At 47.9% G+C, this 22654-nt stretch overlaps 1 protein-coding gene across 1 annotated transcript in view; it reads left to right on the top strand.

Annotated features, from left to right (window-relative positions):
• The window catches only part of dscama (Down syndrome cell adhesion molecule a), a 133132-nt gene that overhangs the window by 101845 nt on the left and 8633 nt on the right, over positions 1–22654 (top strand). Inside the window, exons 12-26 of the mRNA XM_056285201.1 lie at positions 1903–2099; positions 3986–4082; positions 4202–4330; positions 4588–4755; positions 6569–6639; positions 6896–7139; positions 7547–7693; positions 10421–10576; positions 13006–13139; positions 14164–14317; positions 16610–16727; positions 18522–18685; positions 18841–18939; positions 19689–19877; positions 20189–20479. Of these exons, the coding sequence (XP_056141176.1) occupies positions 1903–2099; positions 3986–4082; positions 4202–4330; positions 4588–4755; positions 6569–6639; positions 6896–7139; positions 7547–7693; positions 10421–10576; positions 13006–13139; positions 14164–14317; positions 16610–16727; positions 18522–18685; positions 18841–18939; positions 19689–19877; positions 20189–20479 (2358 nt within the window). The remainder of the gene's footprint in view (positions 1–1902; positions 2100–3985; positions 4083–4201; positions 4331–4587; positions 4756–6568; positions 6640–6895; positions 7140–7546; positions 7694–10420; positions 10577–13005; positions 13140–14163; positions 14318–16609; positions 16728–18521; positions 18686–18840; positions 18940–19688; positions 19878–20188; positions 20480–22654) is intronic.

Here is a 22654-nt window from a genome sequence, read left to right as displayed (position 1 = left end):
GCATCACATCACCAAAGTCACGCTTTGTGTACTTTGTGTGTGCATGTGTGTGTCTGTGTGTGTGGGTGTGTGGAAGAGGGAGAGAGAGATTGTGTGTGTGCATGCACTTGTTTGTGCGCGTGCTGGGTATGGATCTGTGTGCGTCTGGGAGCAGAGGGTTGTTATACACTTTGCTGTGTGTGTAATGAGGCGAGCATGTCATAAGTGTGTTTTCAGTGTGGCGTCTTGAGAGCGTTGGCAAAGCTGCGTCGTACCGATACGGTCCCCAGATGCGAGACAGTCTGTAGCTGCATGTTGTCGTCTGCAAACAATTATATTTACCAAAAAAAAAAAAAAGCTACGTGGAGCTACTTTGTGGTGCTTATTATGAAACTCGGTAGAGTGTCAGTCACTTCTTGCATGTTGTAGTGTGTTGTCTATGCATTTAAAAACGTGTCATGGTCAATAAGATGTAAATGAGTTGTCAAAAAGAAATATTTTACATTTAACGGTTTATAATACATGTTAGCCAAGGTACAAATGCAACACCTGCAACTGGTTTTATAATAACTGGGTGAATTGGAACGTTTCTGGCAATCCCACAGCTTTGTATCAAAAACAACAAAGTGTCGGGGTGTCGGGGTGTCGGTCTATTCCGTTGCCTACCAACACGGGGATCGCCGGTTTGAATCCCCGTGTTACCGCCGGCTTGGTCTGGCATCCCTACAGACACATTTGGCCATGTCTTTGAGTGGGAAGCCGGATGTGGGTCTGTGTCCTGGTCAGTGCACTAGCGCCTCCTCTGGTCGGTCGAGGTGCTTGTTCGGAGGAACTGGGGGGAATAGCGTGATCCTCCCACGCGCTAAGTCCCCCTGGCGAAACTCTTCACTGTCAGGTGAAAGGAAGTGGCTGGTGACTCCACATGTATGGGAGGAGGCATGTGGTAGTCTGCAGCCCTCCCCCGGATTGGCAGAGGGGTTGGAGCAGCGACCGGGACGGCTCGGAAGAGTGGGGCAATTGGACGGATACAATTGGAGAGAAAAAGTGGGAAAATTCCAACAACAAAGTGTCGATGGCAAACTCATGAGGATGCACCGTCTGTACTGTATAAATAGTCATGTGTCGTTTTATCTCCCCCCCTCTTTTTTTCTCCCCAATTATATCCGGCCAATTACCCCACTTCTCCGAGCCATCCTGGTCGCTGCTCCACCCCCTCTGCCGATCCAGGGGAGGGCTGCAGACTACCACATGCCTCCTCCCATACATGTTGAGTCGCCAGCCGCTTCTTTTCACCTGACAGTGAGGAGTTTCACCAGGGGGGACGTAGCGCGTGGGAGGATCACGCTATTCCCCCCAGTCCCCCCTCCCCCCCTGAAGAGGCACCCCTGACTGATCAGAGGAGGTGCTAGTGCGGCGACCAGGACACATACCCACATCCGGCTTCCCACCCACAGACACGGCCAATTGTGTCTGTAGGGATGCCCGACCAAGCCGGAGGTAATACGGGGATTCGAACCGGCGATCCCCGTGTGGGTAGGCAACGGAATAGACCGCCACACTACCCAGACGCCGACATATAACAAGCGCTATATTCAGAGATGTTCATGATGTTTTGGCTTGAGAATGTGCTTGGATGTAGGTAAAACATTACATCGAGGAAATTCTGCTAATCAAAGCCTATTTAGGGAAAAAACCTTTACCAAGAGACATTTAAGCTGCAGAATTTAAATTACTTTTTTTTTCTCCTTCATTTTTGTTGATCATATCTTTGCCATAACATCTATCGCGTACTGCATCGGAACAAGAACTATATGTTGGTTCAGGTCAAACGCTGCACCCGTGACTTAAACCTGAGTCTTCAAGATCGGTTTCAAAAAAGTACCCTCTCTCACCCTCTCTTCCATCTCATCCATCACCCTCCAGTCCCGGCCATGATCACGTCCTACCCCAACACCACGCTGGCCACGCAGGGCGAGGAGAAGAAGATGAGCTGCACGGCCCACGGGGAGAAGCCCATCATGGTGCGCTGGGAGAAGGAGGAGCGGATCATCAACCCGGAGACCAGCCGCTATGTGGTCACCGTCAAGGAGGTGGCCGACGAGGTTATCTCCACCCTGCAAGTAGGTGGCCAGAGCTGCACATCTGTCATACTGCAGCCGTTAGGGGTCGGGGGGGGGGGGGGGGTGCCATAGCTTCTTGTTGGAAGATTTCTGGTTTGTTTACTCTTTATACATATTTTGGTAGACATTAAAGGCACAATCCTTAATTCACATGCATAGGGTAGCCCCGCTACCAACATATAAAGAGCTGCTGTCACTCCCAAATTGATTGACAGGTCTCTGCAACACAACAACTAACACTAATCAACAACTACATCCAAATTTTTGCAAGTTTTCTGATGCTGTAAACGGTTTGTTAGAACTGGAATAAAACATCCGTATTTTCAATTACAGTTGGTTGAGAAGGACACAAAATGCTAATTTTATTTTAGAACTCAAACACAATTATATATTTAAATGTACCTTAATTCCATATGAGCAAACACGTCACAGGTTGGGCCTTTAACGCTGAATGATATTGGGGGGGGGAAATCAACATTGATGTTATTTGTGATATGTATGCCTAGCTGGCTAGCTTAGCATACTTAGCTTAGCTGAGTCGGCAAAGCTGTGTAAGAAATGGGAAGGGTGCTGAGATTCAGGATGAAAATGAAAAGAAAGGACAGGAGAAGAAGAAAACGAGGTTATTTAATGTTGAATGGCAGTCGGGTGGTGGGTGATTTGTCTTTGACCCAGAAACAAACATTATGAACTCTGAGCAGTGGCAACTCTACACATTTGGTGTTGAGTCCAAAAGTTAAGTTTAAGCCCTGATGAAGATAATAATAATAACCCATCCATTCATTATCTGAACTGCTTATCCTGCTGTCAGGGTCGTGGGGATGCTGGAGCCTATCTCAGCAATCATTGGGCGGCAGGCGGGTAGACACCATCGACAGGCCACCAGTCCATCACACAGGGCCCACACACACAGGGCCCACACACACACACACACACACTCTTATACCTAGGGGCAATTTAGTATGGCCGATTCACTGACCTACATGTCTTTGGACTGTGGGAGGAAACCCAGGATGACCCCCAAGGTTGGACTACCCCGGGGCTCAAACCCAGGACCTTCTTGCTGTGAGGTAACCACGCTTACCACTGCGCCGCCGTTGCCGCATAATAATCATCATCATCATCATCGTAATAGGCGGCACGGTGGCCCAGTGGTTAGCGCAGTTGCCTCGCAGCAAGAAGGTCCTGGGTTCGAGCTCTGGGGTAGTCCAACCTTGGGGGTCGTCCCGGGTCGTCCTCTGTGTGGAGTTTGTATGTTCTCCCCGTGTCTGTGTGGGTTTCCTCCGGGTGCTCCGGTTTCCTCCCACAGTCTAAAGACATGTAGGTCAGGTGAATCAGCTGTACTAAAGTGTCCCTAGGTGTGTGTGTGTGTGTGTGCCCTGTGATGGTCTGGTGGCCTGTCCAGGGTGTCTCCCCACCTGCCGCCCCTTGACTTCTGGGATAGGCTCCAGCATCCCCGCGACCCTGAGAGCAGGATAAGCGGTTCGGATAATGGATGGATGTGATGTGTATGTTAATGTTAGAGACTAAACAGGAGCTGTGTAATTTCACCAGATATATGCAGTTTTTAACTTTCAAAGCTCAATTTGCAAAGAATTGATCCTATTGGCAACGGCTAGGGTGGTTTTAGGAGGCAGTTGTACAAGAGTTCATTAAATAATATTATTTGTCAGATGCACCTCAGTTCTTCAAGAGCAGTTATAAAGTGGATTTTGCTCTTACAATAAGTTTTCTATCGAGCAGCAAAGAATTTTAGCCCGACGTGATCGATGAGGCCAGTTTGTCTTACATATGTGACTATTGTGCATGGGTATACTGCGATGTCGATTCTGAATTGTTTAGCCCTGATATAAATGAACAACTGCCTTTGTTGTTTTCTCAATCAGATCATGCCCACAGTGAGGGAGGACTCGGGCTTCTTTTCCTGCCACGCCATTAACTCTTTCGGTGAAGACCGAGGAATCATCCAGCTGACAGTTCAAGGTATCCCAGGCACAACTTCTGTCTCGGTCTGAAAAACACATGGCATGTTTTTTTGTTTTGCATCCGTTCATACTGTTGATGAGCAATAATCTAATATGTAGATGTTGTCTCCACTTAAGAGCCCCCTGACCCCCCAGAGGTGGAAATCAGAGAAGTGAAGGACAGGACCATCGCCCTGCGCTGGACCATGGGCTTTGATGGCAATAGCCCCATCACAGGATTTGATATCGAGAGCAAGAACAAATCAGGTACGGCAAAACAAAGCTTATGTGTTGGACTGATTGCACGATTCAACACTGCATTATAAAGGTTTGAATATGTTCTCTGGTTAAACACCAGTGCAGCTTGCACAAGATCGTGCGCATCACGATACCTCGATTCTGGGACATGAATTATCCTTCGCCATTGTATGTGATTCAATATAGTGAGTCCTAACACATTTAGCTGGCTTTGACGTCTGCCATCTGACTTACTAACCTCAATAAAACCCCGGCTCCCACCACAGCTTCTTGGGATACAGCGCAAAAGACCAAAGATGTGTCACCCCAGCTCAACCAGGCCACCATCATAGACCTGCACCCATCCTCCACTTACAACATCCGCATGTTTGCCAAGAACCTGATTGGCAAGAGCGAGGCCAGCAACGAGCTCACAATCACTACGGACGAAGCAGGTGAAACACGAATTACTGAGGATGTTTTGTTTTTGTGTTGTTTTTTTTATACTCCCCATCACTTTTGATTTCCAGTCGACTTCGCAGGGTGTGCAAAACACTCAGGTGCAGCCAGGGCGACCAGAGGTTATGCAAGAACAGCGAGATTTTGCAGAGCAATGCAGGCCACATTTATAGTGTCCACTCTTTATAGGCTGCCAACAGCAAAAATGTGTAGAACTTCTATAATGTGCACATTTGGCTTAATTAGGCACATTTACATCCCGCCTGCATTTACACAACTGCCCACTGTCGGTGCACAGTAATGTAGCTATAATGTCCATGAATAACTGATTAGAAAATAAATCGCTATAGGCATGACCAATGGCAAATAATAAGAGATGAGTGGTCTTCAACAATATGCCACTTATGCTATGCGAAGTGAGAGTGGAAACATCTAAACAGAGTATGACAGATTATTATTGGATGGTAATCCAAACTGATGGTTTAACGTTTGAATGGAGGAATGTGTACATTGATTATCTTGCCGGCAGCCATACCGACATGTACCCTGGTTCTGCCGAATGACGGAAGCTAACGAGGTATGGGTTTGGCCAGTACTTGGATGGGAGACCTCCTGGGGAAACGAAGTTGCTGCCGGAAGTGGTGCTGATGGGCCAGTAGGGGACAGTCTTCCCTCTGGTATAATAAAAACAACAAATATCAAATCCCAGTGCAGTGACGGGGGACACTGCTGTAGGAGACGCCGTCCTTCGGATGAGACGTTAAACCGAGGTCCTGCCTCACTGTGGTCATTAGAGATCCCATGGCACTTATCGCAAAGAGTAGGGGGTTCCCCACTGTCCTGGCAAAATTCCCAACCTGGCTCTCTCCATCTGGCCACCTAATCATCCCCCCCCCCCCATATAATTGGCCCAATGATTCCTCCCTCGCCACCTCAAGCTGATGTGTGGTGAGCGTTCTGGTGCAAAATGGCTGCCGTGCGTGAGTTTCCCCCTTCAATGTGAAGCGCATTGGGTGTCTAGAAAAGGGCTATATAAATGTAATTATTATTTTGCTTCAAAATGTGGGACAGCATCTCTAAGTGGGATATGAGACAAAGGGTGACAGTGTTGTGCAGTGCAACTTAAGAGCGGGTTGCCTGTTCACCCTAATGTGCACAAATAAAACCCGCACGTATACACAGAACAACACAAAGACCAAACAGACACCAATGCATCATGCAGCGGCAACCCGGTTGGCAGTCCGTCCGTCAGATCTGTGTGGGAAGGACAGTGATATACGATACAAAGCAGAGATACACAATCAGAGAGCGTGACAACAGATGGACACGAGTGAGGGCGGTGAGTGAAAGAGGAGAAGCCAGGGTGGGTTCGGGCCAACGGAGTCAATTCATTAACAGCACAGTGACATCAGCCCCGTTGGCTCTGTTGCATTATTGAACACACGCTGACCCTGCACTAAAAGCAGAACTTTTCAATTAGCGGCCCCAGTAGTAAATGTCACACTGCGGTCAATAGACTGAGACTGCCCCTCCCCCACGTCCACCACCACCACCACTCTCTGCAAATTACCCCCATCTTCTCCCTCCCTCCCCCTCACTTCACAAAGAGCAGTGCTCCTCTCCCCCCACCAGCACCCATAAATGTAATGATCGTGTTTGGTAGAGTGATTCACGTCTGTCTGACCAGATGTAGACTTGACCACTGACATTTTCTTTACACCATTTCTTGCAAAGGTAATATTTGACCAAGCTGTTGAGATTTTCAGGGTGCTTGGGTATTAAATGTGCATGCTGATGTTCTCATTTCAGCTCCTGACGGACCTCCTCAGGAGGTGCAGCTGGAAGCCCTCTCCTCACAGAGCATCCGAGTCACATGGAGGGTAAGCTGATATGACATTACAGCCTACAAATAACTGGGCTTATGTATGTGTATTTGTGGCTACGTGTGCAGCTATACTGTACTCTGTGTGTGGCCATGTGTGTCTTTCTACATGCATCTGTTTTTAGCTCGTATTTTTTCCATCATATCCTCGTATGGCAGCAGTTGTAATGGCACCCACTGTTTTTCCAAACGACTTCATCTCATTCATCTTGCATCATCTCACGTTACCTCTCCCATGCCTCTGCACCCGCCAGCCCCCCAAGAAGCACCTGCAGAACGGGGCCATCCGTGGCTACCAGGTGGGCTACAGGGAGTACAGCTCGGGGGGTAACTACCAGTTCAGTGTGATCAGCATGGAGACGACTGGGGACAACACGGAAAGCCTCGTGTTGGACAACCTGAAGAAGTTCACCCAGTACGGCGTGGTGGTGCAGGCCAGCAACAGTGCCGGGACAGGGCCCTCCTCTACAGAGGTAGCTGCAACCACACTGGAAGATGGTGAGTAGTGAAAGAGCATACAAAAATGGCTGTTCTGTAACATGGTGGCACCCATAGGGACCCATACTGGGCAAAAGTTGAGCTATCAGGTCAAGTCAGATTTATTTGTGTCACCCTAAATCACAATTTAGTCCCAGCAGGCTTTACAATCACAATTTCCCTCTGTGCGATGTACGTCTCCCCCTTTCCTAAGACCCTCAGTGTGGAAAAACTCCACAGAAAAAAACTTCTTCATAAAATACAGCACTCAAAGAGGCTGACGTCAAGTTTTCAAGTCGGAAACTAATGCTGGGATGTACCGCAGCCTAGTGGAAAATGAGGGTATTGCTATATGTGATTAGTTCCAGTGCTGATATGCCATTTGTTCATTGTTTGCACTGGTTTCTTTCCATTATTTTCTCCTTTAGTGCCCAGTCGACCTCCAGAGAATGTTCAAGCCACCGCCACGTCTCCGGAGGTAATCAGCCTTTCCTGGTTGACGCCTCCTAAAGAGGCCCTCAACGGGAACCTGCTGGGCTTCAGGGTCATCTACTGGGCCAACCTACCAGATGGAGGTACCTATACAATGTCAGCATTTAAGATTATGCACAAAGGGGGTGTCCTGGTAGCGTAGCAGTCTATTTCGTTGCTTACCAACACAGGTATCGCCTGTTCGAATCCCCGTGTTACCTCCAGCTTGGTCGGGCATCCCTACAGACACAATTGGCCATGGCTGCAGGTGGGAAGCTGGATGTGGGTATGTGTCCTGGTCGCTGCACTAGCACCTCCTCTGGTCAGTCAGGGAGCCTGTTCAGGGGAGGGGGGAACTGGGGGGAATAGCGTGATCCTCCCACGCGCTACATCCCCCTGGCGAAACTCCTCACTGTCAGGTGAAAAGAAGCGGCTGGCGACTCCACATGTATCGGAGGAGACGTGGTAGTCTGCAGCCCTCCCGGATCGGCGGAGGGGGTGGAGCAGAGACCGGGACAGCTGGAAAATAGGGTAATTGGCCAAGTACAATTAGGGAGAAAAAAACCAAAAAAAATATTATGCACAAAGTATGCCTGACTTGTGCTTCAGCGGCTAGATGTATTAGAATTAGACTCTCATACACTTTCCATCGGCACACTTGGTCAGGTAAGCCACTTTGCACCTTGCAGTGACAATACGTGTGAAGAAATTGTTTCTTGAACCAGTGCAAGGCCCTGACAATTTCAAACAATGACATTTACTCTTTAAAACCCATCTGTCATGTTGGAGAACACGTCGAAGTTGCAGTTTTCCTGCAAAACCACAGCATTTCTCAGGGTACACTTTTGATTATCACCAAAAGGGTTTATTTTTGCAACAAATAAATCGAGAGAGCATGGTGAACTTTATAAAACTGAAATCCCTGCACCAAAAAACTCTTGAAACAAAACATGGTGAATGTGTTAAGTCACAGATTTCACACCAGATCACATCTTGGTGTCTATCTTCTCTTTGTTCAATTCTCACATTGCATATTTGGCTCCCCAGACTGGACATTGCTCAGAATAAAGACTAAAAACATAAAGACTTGCAACAGTACTCATGACCTTGCAAATGTTTATCTGTAGGCTTCCATGCCTTTTATAAAGACCAGTAAAGGAGAATGATGGCAAACCTCCATTGTGGGTCAGCGGTGCTGGATAGTCATGCAGAAGCCAGACAACGTGGCGTACCATTGTCACACACCGAAATCGTGTCAGGGGGATGGGTTGTGACAACACGGTTACCTTTGACCCTCAGAATGTCACATCACATTGCCCTACCGACGGAACATGACTGCTCAGGACTTGACAGATAGAACTAGTTTGCATGGTAACAGTCGACGGCACAGACAGACCTGCAGATCTTACAGTTACACACACTGTACATTCACTGGAAACACAACAGAAGGGCAAAAATGAATGAAAAGTGTGCGAAGGTTGAATTTTAGGTGTTAGAAATTGCAATTAAAATGGCTAATGTGTGCGTAGACTTAACCTGCCGTATAATGCAGATCATTTACATAGGAAATGCATAATTATAGATTTATACGTTTACAATTCCAACCCAGATTTCCAACACAGTATGCTGTAATATGCTTCTGCAAATGTCACAGCTGCTAGAAAATAGATGTCATTTCAGTAAGATGACCGGCAGGGGGCGATAAGAGCCCGTCTAAAAATCAACGGTGGTGCAATAAATGAGGCGTCACCTTCGAGTATATATATATATATATATATATACATATATATACATACACACACACATATATATATATATATATAAGTTGTGTCACACCGTTGTTGTCGAGGTCAGTTAGTCCTTGCATGGATCCGTATTCACCATTTTCTGTTTTTATAAAATCTAAATGTTTAACCTTGAATTTATTTTAGGATTATACCTAACATTATTTTGGATATCTAATTATACTCAATTAATATGCAGTGTGTATGAGTGCATGCATAAGTGGCCCATTTGAACAACCCATCAAGTCAAATTTCTGGTGTGTAAAAACATTACTGGCAAAAGAAAAAAGATCCTGACTCAAATTCTGATCCTTCTATCATTAACAGGAATGGACTGGTACAGGCTATATGATGTATGTTATAATGTTCAATATGATGTACGTTATAATGTTCAGTATGATGTACGTTATAATGTTCAATAACAATACAATGCTGGTCAAGGACTACAGCGGACCTCGGATAAGGTGGTGATTGAATGTGATGTTGCTTCTCCGGCTGTGAAGCCTCCTTGAGCCGTGTCTACGATATATCAGTCACATGTGTAAAGCAGGCGGCACGGCGGCGCAGTGGTTAGCGCAGTCACATCACAGCAAGAAGGTCCTGGGTTCGAACCCCAGGGTAGTCCAACCTTGGGGGTCGTCCTCTGTGTGGAGTTTGCATGTTCTGCCTGTGTCTGTGTGGGTTTCCTCCAGGTGCTCCGGTTTCCTCCCACAGTCCAAAGACATGTAGGTCAGGTGACTCGGCTGTACTAAATTGCCCCTAGGTATGTGTGTGTGTGTGTGTGTATTTGTTGACCCTGTGATGGCCTGGCGGCCTGTCCAGGGTGTCTCCCCGCCTGCCGCCCAATGACTGCTGGGATAGGCTCCAGCATCCCCGCGACCCTAAGAGCCGGATAAGCGGTTCGAATAATGGATGGATGGATGGATATGTAAAGCAGCTCCGGCTAATGGCTGGCTTACTTGTGAAAGGTGGACTGATGAAAGAGAGCCCAAACTGAGCTCTCGAGTTTTCCCTTCACCCAACTTTCTCTCGCTCTCCGTCCATCAGAGCTCGGAGAGATCAGGAATGTGACAACGTCCAAACCGTCTCTGGAGCTGGACGGACTCGAGAAGTACACCAACTACAGCATCCAAGTGTTGGCCTTCACCAGAGCCGGCGATGGCGTCCGCAGCGAACAGATCTACACACGCACCAAGGAGGACGGTAAGACAATGTAGAAGACAGACTCTCAAAGTCAAAAAAATACAAACACACAAATCCCAAATGACTTCAGTGACAAGCGTGTGATTCTTGTTATACAGCTCCATCATACAGGCAGATGCTCACTGGGGGACACAGAGTGAAACGCACACATGACTCGCTTTGTGTGTCTGTCTGTTGTGTAGCCCGGGGGAAACGGGTCTGTTTCTCTCTCTCTCTATACATTAAATGTTAGTTCTGCTACATCGGGAATACGTCGCAGCAGTGGGCGCACCTCAAGGGTAAAACCAGACCTAAGAAGGGCCGGGCCCTCAGTCTGGCAGATTAGAAGAGCTGCAGTGTTGCACGCTGTGGGAACATTTTCCAGTATTTGAAGAAATATGTATCGCACGAAAAACACATTGTGGGTTCCCCCATTCACACGTACAACTAGAAATATCTGTAAGTTTACTAACACGTGACACGACGGGGCCTTCTGCCTCATTACACCCCGCTAGTATAAGACGTCTTTACTCTAGTGTTGACTATGGCGACTCTAACTGAACCGTCCAGGACTGAAAGTAGCGCTCTCCGTCTAATTTTCCAGACGATCCCATCGTGGTTCACCCCTCTTACGAAAGAAGTCAACAAAGTTGTCTGTTAACAGGCTGGAAGGTTAAAGGTCGTAATGTCTTTTTGACGCTAGGTGTCGCAAGTAAGGTATTGATCGGTCTTCTTTCTCTGTACTTAGCTTGCTGAGTCAGAGAAGGTTGAATCAGTTCATCTGGACACAAGGTGTATTGACAGATATGTTCATTGCACATCTAAGTGACCTCTTCAGTCTCAGCTGACTGCAGGTATCCCCACCCTTATAAACAATACAGTGACTGCAGGTATCCCCACCCTTATAAACAATATAGTGACTACAGGTACCCCCACCTTTATAAACAATACAGTGACTGCAAGTATCCCCACCCTTATAAACAATACAGTGACTGCAGGTACCCCCACCTTTATGAACAATACAGTGACTGCAGGTACCCCCACCTTTATAAACAATACAGTGACTGCAGGTATCCAGACCTAAGAAGAGATAACGACCAGTTTCATATGCAAATATGGGCGTGACCATTAACTAGAGTTTCAGTGGCCATGTGCACTATTCACAGAGGGTTGGGGGATGGTTGCATTCACAACAACATTGTAAGATGGTGACAGGCGTACTCTTAGCCCCGCCCCCGTTCAGGGATGGTCGTTCCCTCTTCACATTGATGGCCTCTTTTGCCCCTTTTCCACTACATGGTACCAGCTCAACTCGACTCGACTTTTTAATTTTTCATTATTGGAAAAGTACCGGCATTTTGGTGACTGTTACCACTTTTCTGGTACCACCTTTGTTGAGGTTCCAAAAAAAAACTGGAGGGGGTACCAAAATCCACGCAGACCAGCTACACTGAGGGGGTACTGTTACGGTGATGGAAAACAACACTCTGTGAGTTGAGTTGAGCCGGTGCCATGTAGTGGAAAAGGGGCATTAGGCCCCCCCCCCCCTTGGTTCAGGGATGGTCGTTCCCTCTTTAACATAGATGGCCTCTTTGACTCCCCGTTCAAGCCATCATTCCTCCCTATCAAGCATGTGCACATCCTCATCCCTGAAAGAGTGGCCACTGGCTAAATTGACCAATCAAAATCGAGTATTCAACATGGCCGTGAAATAAGACTTGCGAATCCCTGTGCGTGCTACTGTGCAGACTGTCATCAGCCTGGAACATTTCCTGAAAAGTTAACAGGCCTTGAAAAGATGTACTGGCAAATTGAAAGTACAACTTTTGCAAAATATGGACTTAGGCCATATCCGGTTCACCCTGATATGAAGTTGGGCGGCACAGTGGCCCAGTGGTTAGCACTGTTGCCTCACAGCAAGAAGGTCCTGGGTTTGAACCCCAGGTCCTTTCTGTGTAGTTTGTATGTTCTCCCCCGTGTCTGCGGTGGGTTTTCTCCGGGTGCTCCAGTTTCCTCCCACCATCAAAAAGACACGTGTGTTAGGGTTAGTACTCCTGTCTGTGCCCCTGAGCAAGGCAATGGCAAGACGAACTGGAGTTGGTCCCCAGGTGCTGCACGGCGGCTGCCCACTGCTCCTAGCTACACAGCTAGGATGGGGTAAATGCAGAGCATAATTCCCCCATGGGGATTAATAAAGCATCTCAAACTCAAAAAAAAAAGAAGGAATACAAGAAGACAACGATGAATAAAGTGGCTTTCATTCGTTTTTCATTCATACGGAAGATTGCCTGAATATTTATGGTTCCGGTTGCATGTGTGTGAAAGCGGTTTGAGAGTTTTTTAAAATGTATTTGCATGTGTGTTTTGTTAAATGCAGTGCAGAACAGTAGTTGGTGGTTGTAAAAGCGTAATTTAGGGAGTGTATCAACTGTACTTCCTCTCCTCGACAGTCCCCGGGCCTCCGGCCGGTGTGAAGGCGGCGGCTGCGTCTAACTCGGTGGTGTTTGTTTCCTGGCTCCCTCCTCTCAAAGTGAACGGCATCATCAGGAAGTACACGGTCTTCTGCTCCAACCCTCATCCCACAGTAAGACCCTTGGCAGAATGAAATCAACTTGGGACAGGGAGACAGCTGGCTCGAACCGGCTTCACTTCAGTCAATCCAGAACGTTCACATTCAGAAACTTTACATGACATTTTCACACCAGTCTATGTGGGAAATATGGAGGATCGATGTTCTGTGGCTAGTTTGTGGATAACACATTAGATTCTTGTTATTCAGGGCGTCCGCGTAGCGTAGCGGTCTATTCCGTTGCCTACACACACGGGATCGCTGGTTCGAATCCCCGTGTTACCTCCGGCGGGGTCGGGCGTCCCTACAGACACAACTGGCCGTGTCTGTGGGTGAGAGGCCGGATGTGGGTATGTGTCCTGGCCGCTGCACTAGCGCCTCCTCTGGTCGGTCGGGGCACCTGTTCGAGGGGGAGGGGGAACTGGGGGGGGGGGGGATAGCATGATCCTCCCACACGCTACATCCCCCTGGTGAAACTGCTCACTGTCAGGTGAAAAGAAGTGGCTGGCGACTCCACATGTATGAGAGGAGGCATGTGGTAGTCTGCAGCCCTCCCCGGATCAGCAGAGGGGGTGGAGCAGCGACTGGGACGGCTCGGGACAGTGGGGTAATTGGCCAAGTTTGGGTAGAAAAGGGGGGGGGGGTGCAGAAAAAAAAAGGTCATCGATGGTGTTTGTTAAAGTGAAAGTCACACATCAAGTGTCGGTTTATCTTATCTAACGGCTGGAACACAACCAATCTCACTCCGGTTCTTAACAGATATTTGGCTCCTCGGCGGTGTCTTTTTGAGTCGGCTAAGCACATTTATTTTCTATTTTATTTCATTTTTTTGGTGGTGGAGGAGGTGGGGGGGAATATTGGAGGTACCCAAATTCCTCTGCACCCAGAGAGCCTGTGTTGAGCCGACCCGTGTTGTTTCTTGGGACATGAAAATTTGGCAGAATTTAATCGAAAGATGAAAAAACAAATAGGAGTTACCACAGCCAAAGCAAACAGCCTTAATTTCCTCTTCTGCTCTCTCTCTCCCTCTCTCTCTCAGGTGAGCAGTGAGTTTGAGGCCGCTCCAGATGTCTTCTTCTACCGCATCCCCAACCTCAGCAGAAACCGTCAGTACAGCATCTGGGTGGTGGCCGTCACCGCAGCGGGGCGAGGAAACGCCAGTGAGATTATCACCGTCAAACCCATGGCAGAAGGTGAGACCGGCTCTCTGATCATGGACTTTACTCGTCATCGCCGGACTGGCGGCTGAATCAGTTGTGTTACGCTGCACACTGTATGACTGACAGATGGGTTGTGGAAAATCAGACAGTCTCCTGTAGTCTAACTGCTGGAGGTGTGCACGTCACCCGATTCGATTCATATCTGGATACGCGTTCAACAAGCCAATGGATCTACACTAAGATCCGTCTCGAGAGGAGTCCTTAAAAGTCTTCATTTATGCAACTTTATTTCTGTTGCCTACCAACACAGGGGCCGTCGGTTTGAATCCCCATGTTACCTCCAGGTTGGTCGGGCGTCCCTAGATACAATTGGCCGTGTCTGCGGGTGGGAAGCTGGATGTGGGTGTGTGTACTGGTTGCTGCAGTAGCGCCTCCTCTGGTCGGCCCCCTGATGAAACTCCTCACTGTCAGGTGAAAAGAAGTGGCCGGCGACTCCACATGTATGGGAGGAGGCATGTGGTAGTCTGCAGCCCCCCCCCCCCCCCCCCCCCCGCTGATCGGCAGAGGGGGTGGAGCAGCAACCGGGACGGCTCGGAAGAGTGGGGTGATTAGCAAAGTCCAATTGGGGAGGTTAGGCCACACTTGTTATTCTGGAATACATCATGTATGAATCAAGACTCCATGATATCTGTTTAACACGTGTTTGAAAACACACAAGACTTTTCCTTTTCTTCCTCTTCTAAACGACAGTAAAACGAGAAACTTTGCTCGCTCAGCTTCAGCTTCAACAGGGGTTTAATCCCGTTTAAAAAAAAAAAAAGAATTACTGTACCCCTCCCACATCCAGTGCCATACAACTGATTTGTGTTTACCACACGTTCCAAAATGTGTTTTGGTCTTAGATACAGCACCCAAGTCATCCCCGTAATATCACTCCATCGCAAAAGGCTGTAATTCACACAAGATCCTCTATCGTCTGCCTCAGCTGACACCCCCCCTCCCCCTATTTGGGGGTGAAACGGCAGTTCATTCCCAGTATCCCGTCGACGAGAATACAGGCAGCATCGACTGGATGTAAATTGCCTGCCGTTTGGCCCTGTCAGCACTTTGCATGCTTGTCGAGAGCAGATAAGCTGATTGTTCGCGGTGATAGACCTTGCGGTGTCTGGAGTCGGGACCCACACCTCCTATCAGGACGTCCGCATCCTGTCCGAGGTGTCGGTGATGAATGCCCCGTCCTCGTTGCACCACAGCTCGAATGAGGGAAGCCGTCCCATCGCACTGCAGCCTCCAGCCGAGCCCACTGACATCTCAGCCAGCCTGCAGACTGCAGAAAGTAGATGAGGAGCTGGACAATACTTTGATATAATATCAATATATTGATATCATATCAATATCATGATATGATATCAATATCATGATATGAGACGAAACATCATCTGACATTCTGGCTATCGCAACATGGTGATATAACCTAAATGATGTCATTTCCTGGTCTTTAAAGACCGCATTACAGTAAAGTGATAAAACTTTCTGAACTTATTCGACTGCTTTTTTTTTCTTTTTTGGAATTTCCCCCCTTTTTCTCCCCAATTGTATCTGGCCAATGACCCCACTCTTCCGAGCCATCCTGGTTGCTGCTCCACCTCCTCTGCCGATCCAGGGAGGGCAGCAGACTACCACATGCCTCCTCCGATACATGTGGAGTCACCAGCCGCTTCTTTTCACCTGACAGTGTGGAGTTTCGCCAGGGGGACGTGGCGCGTGGGAGGATCACACTATTCCCCCCCAGTTCCCCCTCCCCCCTGAACAGGCGCCCCGGCCGACAATAGGAGGCGCTAGTGCAGCGACCAGGACACATACCCACATCCGGCTTCTCACCCACTGTAGGGATGCCCAACCGAGCCGGCGGTTACACGGAGATTCGAACCGCTGATCCCCGTGTTGGTAGGCAACAGAATAGACCGCTACGCCACCCGGATGCCCCCCTTATTCAACTGGTTTTAGTTGAATGAAATGAACAATGAATGCCTGTACCTGCTCGGCCATCATATCCCCATTACTAATGATCATTTCCCAGCATTCCCTTGTGTGTAAATATCGTCCACAAAATACAGTCACGTTATCAGTAGACAACTATACTGTGATATTTGATTTTGTCAAGCTTGATGTAAATCTAATGAAAATCAGCTAGACAGCTTGAGTATTTCCAATTAACTGCCATTAATCCATTACATCCGTCTTCGCTCAGGCAAAGGTACTGTACCATACTCATCGGTATGTACTGTGGGGTGATGTCGTTTTTTTCTTATTGTGTTGTTGCAGCCCCGGCTCGTATCCTGACCTTCAACAGGACTGTAACCACCCCGTGGATGAAGGACATTGTGCTGCCTTGCAAGGCGGTGGGTGACCCAGCCCCTACCATCAAGTGGCTGAAGGAGAAGTGAGTGCAGAATCAATCAACCAATCAAAACTGGTGATATAGTGCATTTTGTATATCAGAATGCGATGCAGGGGTGGTACCGTGGCGCAGTGGTTAGCGCGGTCGCCTCATAGCAACAAGGTCTTGGGTTTGAGCCCCGGGATAGTCCAACCTTCGGGGTCGTCCCGTGCCTGTGTGGGTTTCCTCCGGGTGCTCCGGTTTCCTCCCACAGTCCAAAGACATGTAGGTCAGGTGAATCAGCCGTACTAAATTGTCCCTAGGTGTGAATGTGTGAGTGTGTGTGCCCTGTGATGGTCTGGCGGCCTGTCCAGGGTGTCTCCCTGCCTGCCGCCCAATGACTGCTGGGATAGGCTCCAGCATCCCCGCGACCCTGAGAGCAGGATAAGTGGTTTGGATAATGGATGGAATGCAGTGCAGTACACTTTACACTACATCAAGGTGCACAAATGAAATGTTGGTCATTATAAAAGAGACAAACGGATAATAAATGCAAAATAGAAAATAAATAAATAAACAAACATTTAAACCATAATAAAATAGAGTGAAGAAAATACAAAAGCGTAATGAAATACAATGATGGGACAGAACCTGTCATTAATTAGCAGCAGATTAGCTGCTATTGAGACAGTAGATGGGGGGCGGGGGGGGTCACCCAACATAAAAACACAATTAAAAAGATGTGAATGCTTAAAAGTTGTCATTGAAGCAGTTACTCTGAGTTCTGTGAGAGACTGTTTCACAGTTTAAGACCGTACGCTTCACCAGGAGTCACAAGTTTGTGTTCTGGGACTAGTTAGAAAAGCGGCTGTGGATGTGAAGGCTCTACCAGGAGCATATTTATACAGCATATCATTAATACAGTTTAAAGACTCATAAATCAGTAAAAGGATCTTGAAATCAATTCTGGCACTAGTTGGAGGGCCGTGAAGAGATTTTGGAATAGCAGGGATTTGACATTTTGTCTTTTTTCCTGCTAGCTTGGAAGGCTCTGGACCCGCTGTAGCTGTCTGAGCAAACATCAGATGACATTACCAAAATTTGCATAAAAGTTTGCACGCTTGCTTGAGTTAGAGAAACTTTCTCCAGTAAAAAAAAAAATGTGATGAACTGCAGTGGAAACACATTGGCCGGATAAAAGAAAATGCAACGCAAATAGAACCTAAATGGAATCTAATCGCACGATCGGCTGTTTCTTCATCTACACCCAGCCCTCTTTCTCATGCCTGTGGACGTATGACGTAGGACACATAGAGCTAGGGTGAGGGTTTTGGGGTTCATTTATCTGATGGGAATGCACCGATACTTCTTTTGAAAATTTTAATTAACATTTACTCAAAAGCTGGCCAGAAACACGACAAATGAAACATATCTATCGCCCCACTGAAACAAACCTGACCCAAGAAGGGCGGCACGGTGGCCCAGTGGTTAGCGCTGTCGCCTCACAGCAAGAAGGTGCTGGGTTCGAACCCCGAGGTTGTCCGACCTCAGGGGTCATCCCAGGTCGTCCTCTGTGTGGCGTTTGCATGTTCTGTCTGTGTCTGCAGTGGGTTTTCTCCGGGTGCTCCGGTTTCCCCCACCATCAAAAAGGCATGCATGTTAGGGTTTATACTCCTGTCTGTGCCCCTGAGCAAGGCAATGGGAAAAGAACTGGAGTTGGTCCCCGGGTGCTGCACGGCGGCTGCCCACTGCTCCTGGCTACACAGCTAGGATGGCTTAAATGCAGAGAAGAATTTCCCCACGGGGATTAATAAAGTATCTCAAATCAAAATCAAATCAAACACATTTACGTTCCAGCAATGGCACACCAGCGCCTGTTGTGGTTGACAGCAGACGTAGTGTCCACGGCAACGGAAGTCTTGTCATCCGCACAGTGAAAGCAGAGGATTCTGGGAACTACACGTGCGTAGCCAGTAACAACTTTGGGCCTGACAAGATTGTCCTCAACCTGCAAGTTCAAGGTACGTGAGGCTGAGTGCAAGCCGTCCTTCCATTTATCAGACGTTTTGTATCCTATCCTATCCCAAAGTATTATTATCCCAAATTATTATTCCTATCCTATCCCAAATCTGGCTGGCTTATGAGAGCTCTCTGTCTCTGTCCATCCCTCCTCTAGTTCCTCCGGACCAGCCTCGACTCACGGTGACCAAAACCACCACCACATCCATAACCCTGTCCTGGATCCCTGGAGACAACGGAGGAAGCTCCATCCGAGGTCAGAAATGCACAACCAGGCGTCCGGGTAGCGTAGCGGTCTATTCCGTTGCCTACAAACACAGAGATCTTTAGCTCAAATCCCTGTGTTACCTCCAGCCTGGTCAGGCATCCCTACAGACATAATTGGCCATGTCTGCGGGAGGGAAGCCAGATGTGGGCATGTGTCCTGGTCGCTGCACTATCGCCTCCTCTGGTCGGTCAGGGCGCCTGTTCAAGGGGTAGGGGGACCAGGGGGAATAGCGTGATCCTCCCACATGCTACGTCCCCCTGGTGAAACTCCTCACTGTCAGGTGAAAAGAAGCGGCTGGCGATTCCACATGTATCAGAGGAGACATAGTCTGCAGCCCTCCCCGGATCAGCAGAGGGGGCGGCGCAGCGACCGGGACGGCTCGGAAAATGGGGTAATTGGCCAAGTACAATTGGGGAGGGGGAAAAAAAACATATCCATACACTCACACACATGGGTACATGGGCATAACTGCATACTATAACCATATGTACATCAGGTTCAGTGGCACATGGGCACACAGATATGGACCAAGACTAAAAACGGGGCACCATACGCCGTTTGAAGGTCTGAATAATTCAATAAACTGATCCAGTGAGGTTTTATCAAACGTCGTCTTTGTTAAAATGGGTTGATTCTGCTCGTGTGTACCTTTTCTGAGTAAAATTGCCAGCCCTTAAAAAAACTGTCATCTCTGTTTCTGATGTCTCGTCTGTCCAACTGTGTTGTCTGCTGTCCAGGATACATCCTGCAGTACTCTGAGGATAACAGCGAGCAATGGGGCAACTTCGCCATCAGTCCCAGTGAGCGCTCCTATCGTCTGGAGAACCTCAAGTGTGGCACGTGGTACAAGTTCACCCTCACTGCCCAAAATGCAGTGGGGCCAGGACGCATTAGTGAGATCATCGAGGCAAAAACCCACGGGAAAGGTGAGAACAAATGAGTTTACCACAAGCACTTTACACTGACATTATTTTAGCCAAAGGCTTTCGAGGCCTTCAGTTTTGAACTGTGCTCAACACAACTTTGTGTCTTTATGCTAAAGCTGTTGAACGTTAACATTTTTGTATTGTATATTTGGAATATGAGAAATTGCATGTTTTAACTTGAACTTAATCAGCAGATAACATGCTATTTTATATTTTTCATATTGGCATCTGACAGTGGTTTTGCAAGTTCTCTCAGTTCCTAACAGCTCACAGATCCACACAGTTAAGCTTTGTGTCTCTTTGACTTGCAGAGCCTCAGTACGCCAAGGAACAAGAGCTCTTCACCAGTATAAATGCCACTCGCGTGAAGCTCAATCTGATTGGCTGGAACAACGGCGGCTGTCCGATCACCTCTTTCACCCTGGAGTATCGCCCCGTCGACTCGCCCACGTGGACCACGGCCCAAAGGACCTCCCTTACCAAGAGCTATATTCTGTACGACCTGCAGGAGGCCACCTGGTACGAGCTGCAAATGAAAGTCTACAACAGTGCCGGCTATGCTGAGAAGAGAGTCAAGTTCGCAACCCTCAGCTACGATGGCAGTGAGTTGTCCACAAACTTCAGTAACAGACAAATACACACTTTTTGGTTCCACCGTTCAATAAGACTATATTATAAAGGGTATATAAGGGGTAACTATTTACTCTAGTAATGGATTTACACTCATGTGTTAAGGGTTAGGGTTAAGATGTTGCAACGCATTGATAAAAAGACTTTTTGGGTTGCCAGGTTGGGAGCCCACATTTTATCAGTACAAGAGAGTCTCCTTAGAAACCACATGTCCAGCAAGGACTGCCAATTCACTTTTCTTTTTTCCTCCCCTTTTCACCCCAATTGTATCCGGCCAATTACCCCACTCTTCTGAGCCGTCCCGGTCACTGCTCCACCCCCTCTGCTGATCCAGGGAGGGCTGCAGACTACCACATGCCTCCTCCCATACATGTGGAGTCGCCAGCCGCTTCTTTTCACCTGACAGTGAGGAGTTTCACCGGGGGGACGTAGCATGTGGGGGGATCACGCTATTCCCCCCAGTTCCCCCTCCACCCCGAACAGGCGCCCCGTCTGACCAGAGGAGGCACTAGTGCAGCAACCAGGACACATATCCACATCCGGCTTCCCACCCGCAGACACAGCCAATTGTGTCTGTAGGGACGCCTGACCAAGCCGGAGGTAACATGAGGATTCGAACTTGCGATCCCTTTGTTGGTAGGCAACGGAATAGACTGCCACAATACCTGGATGCCCTGCCAATTCACATTTTCAGCAAGCAGCATACAATTAACATGTCTTGAAATGTAGGCAAAGCATATGCAAAAGTATGCAGTAGCATGCTAACCTAGCTACAGATACAATGGTTCAGTAGGGTTCAGGGTAAATTTAAGGTTAAGTTTAGTTAGTGGATAAATTCGGGGTTAAGCTTAGTCAGTGGTTATCGAGGCCACTGTAGGGTTCAGCTATCTTTGACCAAGAGAGTGACTATGGAGGCTCTAATGTTAACCCAACCTGGCAACCCAAAAAGTCTTTCTACCACCATATTGTCTCAGCTTACTTCATTTCATTATTGATTTGTAACAATTAGTAAGTGTTAATAACCAAAGCTTTCTCTTGCTAACACTTTAAAGCCTAAGTAAAATCTATCTGAGGGGAGGATGAGAGGGATAAAGAGTCGAATTGGGAGGGAAAAAGTTCCACCCGAGGCTTGTGCAGGCTGCTTTGTGATTCTCCTTTACACACTCCGGTAGTTCTCGGCTATCGTTCTCCATCTGAACAATCATTAATTTATCAACCAAAGCAAGAGGCGAGCTTGAGGTGGTTTGGACATGTGTGGAGGAGAGATGCTGGGTATATTGGGAGAAGGATGCTGAATATGGAGCTGCCAGGCAAGAGGAAAAGAGGAAGGCCAAAGAGGAGGTTTATGGATGTGGTGAGGGAGGACATGCAGGTGGCTGGTGTGACAGAGGAAGATGCAGAGGACAGGAAGAGATGATCCGCTGTGCGATTTAAGCAATCCTATAAGTTTACTGCAAGCCACACTGTGCGATATGGATCCAATAAACCTGGCTACGATGCAAGTCCATAAAAACGTCATCAGCATGCATGCCGCATCAGCTCGCGTCATCAGTCTGCGCCGCTGGTAGAGCAACATGACGCCAAGCAGGAATCGAGTCCTTTCAATAGTTGCCGCAGCTCGTTTTGTTGAATCCATTGCACTGGGGTCACAGATGCTACCAGTCTGTTTGTTTTGTGTTTAGCGCAGCAAAGATTCTGCGTGGCGTTGATCAGTGCGTCATTTCGTGCTGCATTTCTATTGGTTAGTAGACGTAGGTTGTGGCAGCAGTCACATTGTGAGATGGTCATCCTACATTTCTGACACTGTCAGACTTTTGTCCCGGCTTATCTTCGATCGCAAGGCCGTAATAACGGCCGTCTTTGAACCCGTCTCACAGTGCGACCTAGGACCACCGTTTTGGAGCCACGACAAAGATCCGCAGCCGAAAGTAGTAGTAGTAGTAAGTGTTAATAACCATGGATAAAATAATTAATCACATATTAAACCTCAATAAAGTGTCTCAGTGTGAAGTGTTACCCAATTTTTCTATCAGCATTCTCTGTCAATGAAAGCGTTTTTGAAATACCTATTCCATCCAGCCAAAACCCACGCTGTTACACAAGTCAAGTCCCGGTAGGGTTCACGGGTTAGCCCAGAAGTTGTGTAA

The sequence above is a fragment of the Lampris incognitus genome, chromosome 8 (genome assembly GCF_029633865.1).
Source record: "Lampris incognitus isolate fLamInc1 chromosome 8, fLamInc1.hap2, whole genome shotgun sequence".
Lineage (NCBI taxonomy): Eukaryota > Metazoa > Chordata > Actinopteri > Lampriformes > Lampridae > Lampris > Lampris incognitus.
This window is presented reverse-complemented; position numbering and strand designations above follow the sequence as displayed.